General features: G+C 42.4%; 1 protein-coding gene across 1 annotated transcript; it reads right to left on the bottom strand.

Annotated features, from left to right (window-relative positions):
- Window positions 1–116: 116 nt before the first annotated feature.
- dgke (diacylglycerol kinase, epsilon) lies at window positions 117–9446 on the bottom strand. The gene is made up of 11 exons (XM_086142375.1): window positions 8856–9446; window positions 8111–8270; window positions 7913–8032; window positions 7352–7495; window positions 7118–7275; window positions 5247–5295; window positions 4925–5038; window positions 4737–4808; window positions 4064–4191; window positions 3830–3941; window positions 117–3392 (listed from the first exon to the last, which is right to left on the bottom strand). The coding sequence occupies exons 1-11, from the start codon at window positions 9305–9307 to the stop codon at window positions 3174–3176; spliced, it is 1728 nt and encodes a 575-aa protein (XP_085998501.1). The 5' UTR covers window positions 9308–9446; the 3' UTR covers window positions 117–3173.
- Window positions 9447–11480: the final 2034 nt, after the last annotated feature.

Below are 11480 nucleotides of genomic sequence, written 5' to 3'. Positions count from 1 at the left end.
TTCTGCTCATGGTTGCACCACGACAGGTTAAATGAAGTGGTTGAATTTTGCTGAATGTGACAATAAAAGGCCTTTCTCCGATCCCACTTCCTCAGTAATAAATACAGGGGCAAAACTTCAGTATGAAAATATTTATGGGAATGTCTTCAAATTCAAAAACATCGCTTCGTTACATTCACTTCCGTCAAAATGAGTATTTGACACTCAAGTGTCAAATTGTCAGAACCCGCTTTATGACCTTCTTTGTAAACCCCATAAATGGATTACCATCAAAATTATTTTTTCTCCCCTATTTAGCAGACAATTGCTTACAGGAGCATCCTGGTTGACCTGACATTTTCCACACATTCGAATCAACCGTTGGGGTTAACGGATGCAGTTTTGACAAAAACAGTGTCATTTTCAGCATGTTTGGTGCGCACAACACAGTGAAAGCTAAAGCTCAGTGCCAAGAGCATCATCCAAAGATAAACACTGAACAGGTAAAATGTGACTGACTCAACTGATATTAATTACAAACTAGCATTTAAAATCTAGAACGTCACATGGTAAAATAACAACATGTAAATAACAGATAAAAGACTAGATTTGTGTCAGGGCCTCCCCTCCCGTCCTTAACAATCACATTCATATCCCATCTCTTCTCACCAGAAAAAGAAAAAAGAAAGTCAATTAGCAACCTACTGAAAAGATATCCTGAACTGTATTTACTGCAAAAAAAAAAAGTCAATACAACCAGATGAAATGCTATGTTACTATCAAAATTAACGATTCTTAGTGCAATATTTTGGACGTCCCCCCCCTTCAGCAGGGCTTGGCCCATCTTAAACATCACTCCTTATTATGCATCACTTTTGATAACACGTTAGATACGATACACCCTTAAGTATCTGCAGTACAGAATATTATAAATGTACACAATCAGCAGTTGCCTTCTTTTGGTGTAGTCACGGTGACAAAAGCTTTCAGCTCTTGTGCTTGTCAAACCATTGGTGGTTAGATGAGTTTCAAATCCGGATTAATTTATCTGTAGGTCTGATTCATTCAGTATGAAATAACAGCACTCCCCCTTTTTTTCCCCCTTTCTTTTTTTCGCTCTTTTGCATCAAACTTAAAATTGCCTTGAGGTAGAGAGGGAAAAAAATATTTGGGGAGTTACACCTCTAACCTGCCGGTTGAGTGGCACGCATTTCTCGGACTCACTCCCTACTAAATGAGCACGTTACATCACAAAAGAAGCTAACTCTGACAAGCAGATCTGGGGTGGTGCCGTGAACAGGGCCAAAGTCATTCAGCGGGCATGTTCGGCACAATGCACGCTCTGGTAAACATGGATAAGGTAAAAGTCCAAATACATGCCATCTGACCTTTTACCAAATAAGTGCCATTGAGCAGTCAAATACAGGATAATAAAATAAGTTATCCTCTTATTTACCTGCCAAGGATCTGCATTCTTAGCTGGAATTAGCACATGCAGCTATTTATAATTTATGCTCAGCCTCCTAAAGACTTCTATAAAGTGGCTATGGGCAATAGCAGCCCATTTTGTTTTTGGCTTATTTAAAATGAATCTTCCCCACACATAGGCAACAATTAAATGAGCATTCCAAACATTATGCAGAGCACAGAGAACATGCACTAAATGACACTAAACTGTGAATATCACCTGACCCATACTGAGTAAAGGGTTCTCACAGCAGATCCAAGCTACCAGGGTGGATTATTAGTTTACGCTGGCATCTAGTGGTGAAATTGAGGATGACATTGAAAACTCAATTTGTGTAACAATTGAATATCTTGTACAAGAATAATACTGTATAGTGCTGTGCAATGTGACATGATGTGGGTTGATTGAAAAAGGTTCTGTTTGTCCCCACTGTTGCTAAATAAAAGGTTTTTAAGCAGTGTATTGCCTTGCTGTGTCAAAAGGATAACAAAGTAATTTTCAACAGTTAAAGTCGTTCTTTTTTCCAATTTTTTTGTACTTTATTATTCTTTTGCGAGCTATTAACATCTTTGCATTCAACCCATTATGGATTAACCATGAGCAGTTGGCAGCCACTAAGCAGCACCAAGTTAGCGCTTTGGGGTTCAGTTTCTTGCTCAACGACACTGACGGGCTCGGAGGTGCGTAGGAATCGAACCAGGACTGTTCGGTTCTGAGGACGGCGACTCTAACCTCCTGAACCACACCACCCCAATATTGCTAATTTGCATAAGAAATTATGGGGACAAGTCATAAGGCATAGGGTAATTTTGCGAGAAAATGCACTAAAATAGAATGTATGAAATGACTCGTATCTTAATTGAAGATCTTCATATTGCACAGCACTATAATTGACCATAAGCAGCAGCTAATATCTCCTTATTTCTATGCAGTGTAAAGTTGTCAATTTTAAGTGCCAAAACAGTGCAACACAACATATGTAAACAGAAGAAAAGGTGTATAAGAAAAGACAAAGGTCTGCCCAGTACATCATCCAAACATCGCAACTTTGCCGGGCTGTTCTGGCAAAGCCTCTGTCAATCAGAAAGTTTAAATACTTCTGACCGTCATTAGCAGACAACCCAGCAATTTTTAAGCAACTACTTGAGACAGTGCATGATGAAATAACGTCCAGTGATTGACAATGTTGTAGTTTTAACAATTGAGCTCTGTCAAGGTGTGAAGATCCTTTGGCTTGTACGCAGAAAATCTTACTGATTGTGCTCTTGAGCAATGCAGGCGAAAAAAAAAAAAGTCCCTTCAGTGAGACTCATAATAATAACATTCTTCTTGCACTGCATGTCTTATTGGGATGATTTGGGGGAAACAGCCATTACTCTGTAAAATATGATAGATTCAGTTCCGTCAATTAAGTCTTTGTATGGTACGGGGAAAACATGCAAATGAATGTCAATCTTTAGCTAAATCCTTCAAATCCTCCTGACTGCGCCACCTGCGGAGGGGTAGTCACCTGAGCTCTGGGTTACAAATTGGTCCGACCCCTTTCAAGTTCTCAAAACCACATAGGAGGCAAATACAAGGGGAAAGGGTATGATCTGAGGGCGTTTAAACCTACTAGAGTAAACAAGAACACCCAATCCTATTGATATTGTACTGACGGCCAAAGACATGACAGAGAGAATGTTTTGAAGGGCTTCAGATCACCTGACATGGGGGGTGAGGGGGGTCAAGCACGAGGGGAAGCTGGCCCTGGAGGCCTCGGTGAGTCATGAGGGTTGGAGCTCTCTGTTTCAGACGCGCTGGATTCGTCGTCGTCATCCGTCTGCTCAACGCTGTGGTACAGCATGAGGGCCTGGGTCTTGTGGGTGATTGTGATGGTGCAGGGGCCCTGGGCCCATGGCTCTCCATCCACCTGCATTGGCATCTTGGAGCTCTTCAGCACCAGCTATAAAGAGGAGCAGCGCCAGAGAGATATCAACTGACCAATAACTGGCAACCATCTGGCATCCACTATAATTTCTGGGAGACCTTTTTGATTTGTAGCCTACACGTTACTGCGGACACTGAGGAACACACTATAATGTGACATTTCATCCCAAAACAAAACAAACAGAAATGGTACACATGAGGAGTTTTAGTTTTTAAGTTTACTGAACATATTAAATGACAAACATCTGCAAAACAGTCTGTAAGACAGCGGAGGCGGTGCAGGGCAGCGTACAGTTTGCCAGATGACCCCTAATTAGATTCTGGCAGAGACAGGTGGCAGTGAACACTAATTTGAGTTTCTCAATATCTTCTTTCTAAGCCTGTGATGGATGTTAACAGGATACTGAGGCAGATCTGAGCATGTGTGTGTGTGTGTGTGTGTCATGGCCTCACCCTGACAGTGTGGGCCTGCCCCAGCCGAACAGGATTGGCCAGCTTCACCTGGATCTGAGCGCAGTGGAAGGAACCAAATACGCCCATCACTTCCAACAGGCCGTCGTCCAAACTGCACACAGACAGGAGGCACCACTGTTAGCTGGCCATGCTGGATACTGACTCTTCCAAAGTGAATGTGTCATATAGAAAACAGCAGATTACTCAGTTGGAAGAGAAATGATGAGCTCTTACCGTGTGGGCGGGCAGGGTTCGTCCCCCATTCCCTCCCAGAGTCTGCAGCCCCCACCCCAGTAGCCGATGTTGCAAACAATGATACCCTCTAGACTGGGCAGTGCGACCCTCTCTCCATCCAGCTCCAACTGTGGTTAAAGAATTCAACGCATGCATACACACAGACACACTTCTTAATTTTCTATCAGTTCCACTTGGCCCTGCTCTTTCTCAAAAAGAGAACGCAGATGCTTTCTATAGTTGCGTTCACAGATGATACATATATATATTATTATTATATTATTTCATAATGATGATTAATATGTAATCCAATTAAGTCACTATTTGAGTGACCTGACGGTTGCAAGATGGTTTTCTGTGACATTTAGCCCTCACCTGCATATAATAATATCATAGGCCCTGTCAGATGATGGTATAAAATGCAATGCATGACCTTGAGATTGACTTTCGATGATTTAAAAAAGAAAAATTGTAATCATGCTTAAATTGTCAACGTTTTAAAGCAGATCTGACAGAAATGTATGGCACCTTGATAAAGTAGGTGAATTTAGCTGCTTTGTCAGTGATTTTCAAAACAAGAATGTATTGTAGCACTTTCTGAAAACATCAGCTAGTCATTAAATCGCCCTCAGGGCAAACAGGTGAGGGCATAATAATCGCAAGTTCACTTTACCTCAATCCTCTTATCCAGGTCTTTACATTCCTGCACTAAACAGTCTTTAGTGCCGTACAAGAAATATACAGCCTGAGGAGAGGGAGAGAGGTTTCTGACAATCAGGACAGAGCAGAATAATAAAAAAATTGATATATATATCTACATATAATTCAATTATTCAAACCAAGCAGCTCAGTATATCTGACCTTATTGATAATGCGGCTAGAGAAGAAGGAGGGTGTCTTCTCCCGGTGGGCATGGAAGTTGAGCGCCATTAGTGCATCAGGCCCAACAGAGAAGTAGTTGTTCATGGACAGAACCTGAGAACAGGTCAGCACATTGCGTGTCCCGACACTACCATTTTGTTTCCCGGTGATCTGTCAATCCCTTACACATAAATGATAATATGACTATATTTTTAGGAACGCCCGTCTAAATGCTAAAAAATGTAATCCACATTCACAAGGAGCTCAAACAGAAAGGGCAGCCTATATTGTTTTCTCTTTTTGAAATAAATGTCAAACTCACCTTTGGTTTGCGTATAGAGAGGCCTTTGGAAGCTACCTGCACTTTCCACCTGAAATGGATTACAAGTACAAGAAGAAGTATAAAAATTGATCTATATTATACACATTATACACATTCTTCTTCCTCTCCTTTCGGCTTTTCCCTTCAGCAACGCCAGCAAATCAACCTTCTCCATCTAACCCTATTCTCTGCATCCTCCTCTCTCACACCAACTACCTTCATATCCTCTCTCGCTATGTCCATAAATCCTCTCTTTGGTCTTCCTCTAAACCTCCTGCCTGCAAGCTACAACTCCAGCATCCGTCTACCAATATATTCAATATCCCTCCTCTATACATGACCGAACATCTCAGTCTAGCTTCTCTGACCTTCTCTCTAAAACATCTAAAGTGCTGTTCCTCTGATAGACTAATTCCTATCCATCTTCATTCTGCCTGATAGTCTTCACACTTTGTATCCATTCTTCAGGCATCTTCTCACTCTCAAAGATCGTGTTGAATAATCTAGTCAGAAACTCTACAGTTGCCTCTCCTAGACACTTCCATACCTCCGCTGGTATATCATCACAACCAACTGCCTTTTCACTCTTCATCCTTTTCAGTGCCTTCCTCACTCCATTTTTAGTAATTTCTGCTTCTTTGTGGTCTACAATATTCACCTCTTCCACCGTTGCCTCTCTTTCATTTCCCTCATTCATCAGCTCTTCAAAGTACTCTTTACATCTTCCTATCACTCTCTATCCTTAATCACCCGGACCTTTTGTACATCCTTTCCATCTCGTTCTTTGTTTTGCCAACCTGTATAGATCATTCTCTCCCTCTGTATTGTCCAACCAAGCGTACAAGTGTTTGTGCACCCTTTGTTTTGCCTTTGCTACCTGTATCTTTACCTTACGCTGTATCTCCCCATACTCCTGTCTGTTCTCTTCAGTCCCCTCAGTGTCCCACTTCTTCTTTGCTAACCGCTTTCTTTGTATATACCCCTGCACTTCCTCATTCCACCACCAAGTCTCCTTATCTACGTTCCTTCTAGATGACATACCAAGTACTCTCCTACCTGCTTCCCTGATAACACGAGCTGTTGTTTTCCAATTATCTGGAAGCTCTCCCTGACCCCCTGACCCTTTCTCAACTCCTTCCTGAAAACCATACAACACTCCTCCCTTTTCAGCTTTCATCACTTTGTCCTCTGTTCTGCCTTTGTCCTCTTGATCTTCCTTGTCACCAGTCATCCTACAAACCACCATCCTATGCTGTCTGGCTACACATACACCAACAACTACTTTGCAGTCACTGATCCCTTTCAGGTTGCGTCTATACAAAATGTAATCTGCCTGCAGGCTCCTACCTCTGCTCTTTTAAGTTACCCTATGTTCTTGTCTTTTCTGGAAAAAAGTGTTCACTACATCCATTTCCATCCTTTTTGCAAAGTCTACCACCATCTGTCCATTTGAGTTCCTATCCTGTACACCCGATCTGCCCATCACTTCTTCTAGCCCAATTTCCACTGGTAGCCTGTAGGTTATCGGCACCAGTGGCGGCTGTTGTTAAACCGACCTATCTGGTATGAGATAATTGGGTTTGATTTGCATGTTTGGTTTTGAACCCTCTGTATTTATCTGGGCTTGGGACCGGCTCAGGGAGACACTGGCCCGTGCCACCCTGAGACTACATAGATATGGAAGGTTTTGCTTCACCTAATAAACGGGCTGTTTATTTATTTATTTTCTAAAAACCCCAGAGCAGAAATATACTCAATGTGTAATCATTAAGGGCTCAGACATAACGCACACTACTTGGACTTTAAGTCCATTTCACTTCAAAACACTAAAAGTCACGTCAAGGTTCTGAAACATGTCTGTCACTGCTCACCTGTCCATTTTGACCACCTCGGCGTCAAGGATGTTGTGAAGGACCTGTTCCACAGGGATCTCTCCAGCGTATCCGGCACCCCAGCCCAAAGTGTTGGACAGGTCATTTCCTGTGCCCAGGGGAAGGATGGTGACCCTCGGGATAAACTGATCCTGACCCTGTCCCAGAGAAAGTAGTGTCCCGTAAGTAAAGAGGCCATGCAGCCTCGTGGTCTCACATTAAACACAAACACACCTTGAGCTTCATGGTGTCAATGGCATCCAGCACCCAGCCCACTGTGCCGTCGCCCCCGCACACCAGCACCCGCACACAACCAGGAGGCAGCAGGGTGCACAGTTGGAGGGCCTTGGAAGGTGCCAGCACCGACAGGTCGAACACCTGGAGGAGAGGAGCAGGGGTGCACATGAGAAGCAGGCTAGAATTCAAGTATTTTCAAAGAAATAACAACTCATCGAGGGATGTTGCATTGTGGATTTATCTGATATCAAAGAATGCAATTTATCATTTTACAATCCTTAATCAGAAAATCATTTATACCTGACTAAAATCGGGATATCTGATGAGGATTCAATGCATCTTAGGTTAACTTTTGTCTTCATTTATTTTGAATACTAAGAAAATTAGTTGAATTAAGAGGCAGTCATTTAAGCATAAAACAAAAACCAACAGAAAACACAAGGATAAAAAAAAAGTCAAATAACTCTTGTAAAATTTGCAATTAGTTTTTTATTTGTTGTGAGGGGACTTATGGTTTTCTAAAAGCAGGACAGAAGCAGATACGCACGCAAGTCTGACCTGCACGGGGTTGAGAAGGGTCCGGAACTCTCCCAGGAGTGCCTCCCCCATGTTGTTACCACTACGTGTGTTCGCCAACACCAAGACGGGAGTCCAGCCGCTTCCGCAAGAAGACGCCAGCTGCAGAGATTTAAAAATACATCTCGCAATAGTGTCGGGGGCGCAGGACTAACTCAGTCAGACTTCAAACCCCCCCACCTTGCTGTACTCGTCTGGGTGTCTTCTGCGCAGCTTGTTGACCTGGTAGAGGTAGTGCGGGGGGATGATGAGGCTACGGAACTCGCCCAGGTCACAGCGGTCTACGTTTGCCACGCCGTCCATACAGTCGTCGTGCACTGTGGTCTGACACCACACGCACCTGGTGAAGAAGCACACACATATCACATGTGTAACTCACTGAGCAGGGACGTTGAATTTTATTTTATACGTGGGGAAATGATGCATCAACTTTTATGTAAAAAAAAAATATCAGGGCAGTTAGTGGGCCTTTAATAATAAGGTCTATTGGCTTGGGCCTGTTGGCCTTTTATAACCTTCTTGCAATTCTCCTCCAGATAAACCATGCATTTTTCACAGTTGAGTAAGAGAATTTCTCAGTGCTTGTGCAAACAACAGTTGCGCACTTGGATGCTTTTCACGATCATCGGTCCAAACATGAACTGGAATCATTGGATATCAGCCGGGGAAGGGGGGGATGACTTGTGACGTCAAAAATGTCTGACATTTGAACCCAGAAACACAATACTTAAAAGATTTTCATTTCTATGTTTTTTTTATGTTGATATGAAAAATGTTGTTGAATAAATAGGGATTCTAATGATGGTGGAGAGACGGGAGGTCATTTAAAGGATTGCGTTGTTTTGGCTCCTCAGGTTGCGTGAAAAAAATATGACAGTAGGAAATCTGGGGCTGACATTTCAGAACAAAGTGCACGTCCAGTTACCTAAAATCACAGAGCTTCGGCTGGGTCCCGCACTGCTGTTTACAGGCTGCACAGTAGCTGGCGAGCGGCACGTTTCCGCGAACCCAGCGGTGCTCCATCGCTCCATCCGGCCGCGGGGGAGCCATGATCTCCTTGCACGGTAAGCTCCGGTCGGCCCGGCGCAGGCACCGCTCGTCGGCGCATACGCCGCAGCCGTCGCAGAACGCCCCGAACAGGATGTGCTGCGAACACACGCAGCAGTAGGTGGGCTTGTTGAACAAATCGGTGTAGTGCCAGCCGTGCTTGCTTTTGCGAAAGAAATCCTTCATGTGAGTCTTCCGCTTAGAGCGCTGGGCGCTGCACCACAGCGTGATGATGACCGGGACTATAACGGCCAGGGAGGTCCAGAACAGCAGCGTCCACTCCTCCCGTGAGCCGCAGTCGTCCTGCGCCTCTTCCCCGTCCTCGTACATCACAGCTGGACAAACCGGCGCTTTTCAGAGGCGGAAGTCAAATAGATAGCTAAAGGGAAATCCGCCTCGGGCTGACGGTTGGACGGTTTCTACCCGCGACACACATATTGGCCAAAAACTAGCAAGACGGCGTAGCTAACGTTCGCCTGAATCGGAACACCAGGAAGAAGTCTATAAAAAGAGGCGGTGGTGTGACGTCATCGGCATGAGCCTCCCCGTAGCTTCATCAAAGACTAACAGTGAGTCAAGAGAATTACCTGACGAGGCGAGAAAGATCAGTACCTTTTTTTATCATTATTATTATTTTTATTTTTTTTTTATCATAAAAACAACCCAGAGGTTAGTAAAGTCAAATTGTAGAGGTAAGCTACTGGTATACTAAAGGTATGGTACTGCTACTATTGCTCCTACTTTACTACTGCAGCCTCTTCCCTACAGCCGTGAGACTGCAGAACAGTGGAGCCATATCCATAGATTTGCTCAACAATAAACAATGACACTATTAACAATTAACAACAATACCTGCCTCGCTGTAATTTGCACAAACCAAACACACATTACCTGATATGCTTGACTCAATGTACAAATCACCCTATCATGCCAATGCTCATTTTGTATATTACCTGTTCACAGAGTGTTATATTCCACCCATCTACTGTGCATTATTCATATACATCTTATCTCATTATGTCTTGTATCCTTGCTACTGGCTGTTGACCTGTTCTCAGGGAAAAAATGTGTTCCTTTCCCTTAGAGTGGAATGGCAATAAAAAAATCGATGAATGCTTGAATCCTACTTCTACTATTTACTATTACTACTACCAATGCTACATATACTACTGCTACTACTTCTACTAATAACAAATATATACAACCACCATAATAATAATAATAATAATGATGATAACAATAATAATAATAATCTATGGGGAGCCTTGCAGGAGAGTCTTCCAAGCATCCTTTGTTTTGGCAGTCAGAACTTTGATGGCTCCTAAAGTTTAACACCTTGAAGCCCGGTTGTTTATGATATATACTATATATATGTATATATATATAGTATATACACATTATTCCCAGCAACCCCAAAATCACACAGAAAACAAGCGTCAACATAAACCGTAACATTCGTACCACACTAAAGAATTATAATGCTTGTATCTCTACTTTAAAGTTTTGATAAAGACTGCGAATTATAAACCATGTCAAGAAAAAAGAAATGTGAGAACTAATTAAATGAAAATGTGAAAGCCTGTCTTTCTTCTGCTGTCTATTCATTCGTGGATGTCTTGCTCACTTTTGTCTTCTGTCTCCCAATATCTCTATATATTCATATTTATTTTACTTTTTTTTGACATTTTAACTGTTATGCTGCTGTGACAAAGGAATTTCCCCTACGGGGATCAATAAGTCTTATCTTATCTTATCTTATCTTATCTTATCTTATCTTATCTTATCTTATCTTATCTTATCTTATTTGCGTGCCTGTTTTTCCTGCACAGTCGGGGGTGCACGATTCTTTGACAAGCCCTGACCCTCAGAAGACCCAAGCGAACACGGAAGTGTGTTGCGCGGCTGCCCGGAAGTCTTTCGTCTCGGATACGGAGACGTGCGTGCAGACCGCGCGTCCTCATTTGCGCATGCGTCCTGCCCCTCATAGCTTGTCATGCGCGTTAGATAATCAAGCAGAGGGGAACAAAAGCCTCCATTGCTACGGGAATTTATAAGGCACGCAAACGGAGAAACCTGCTGCATGACTGAGTCCTTACTGTGCGTTTACTGTGGTATTGCACATGAAATAAAAGATATATTAAGACGGGAAACAAAGTCGATTTCTTGCCGTTCAAAAAAATCAAGAAAAATGAACATACTAATCACATATGTAAGAACAAAATATTAATAAACAAACAATACGTATGTCACGCTTTAGGATATCTGCTTTAAAGAAATATTTCTGAGAATAAATGCAAGAAATAGTATTGAGGATATCATTTTAGAAAAGGGACCATACAAAAAAAAAAAAATTGAAGCGTGAAGCAATTTTCTTAAGTCCTAATGAGAGCTTTTTATTTTATTTTATTTTATTTTATTTTATTTTATTTATTTTGGCATCTTGTGCACAAAGGGGTTTCAAACAAGCCCTTTTTCACAATAATTAGGGCTACACTTCCTTGTA

This window comes from Fistularia commersonii, chromosome 35 (assembly GCF_037954325.1).
Source record: "Fistularia commersonii isolate RoL2024-O1a breed Wild chromosome 35, RoL_Fcom_v1.0, whole genome shotgun sequence".
Lineage (NCBI taxonomy): Eukaryota > Metazoa > Chordata > Actinopteri > Syngnathiformes > Fistulariidae > Fistularia > Fistularia commersonii.
Note: the sequence above shows the minus strand (reverse complement) of the source record. Positions and strands in the feature narration are given on the sequence as shown.

What these genes read in the sequence shown, in the direction of transcription:
- dgke (XM_086142375.1), bottom strand. Translation starts at nt 9,307, where the DNA reads ATGTACGAGGACGGGGAAGAGGCGCAGGACGACTGCGGCTCACGGGAG. An exon ending in CCCTTCTCAACCCCGTGCAG is followed by an intron (nt 7,496 to 7,912) that starts GTCAGACTTGCG and finishes CCTCTCCTCCAG; the next exon opens with GTGTTCGACCTGTCGGTGCT. An exon ending in TTGACACCATGAAGCTCAAG is followed by an intron (nt 7,276 to 7,351) that starts GTGTGTTTGTGT and finishes TCTCTGGGACAG; the next exon opens with GGTCAGGATCAGTTTATCCC.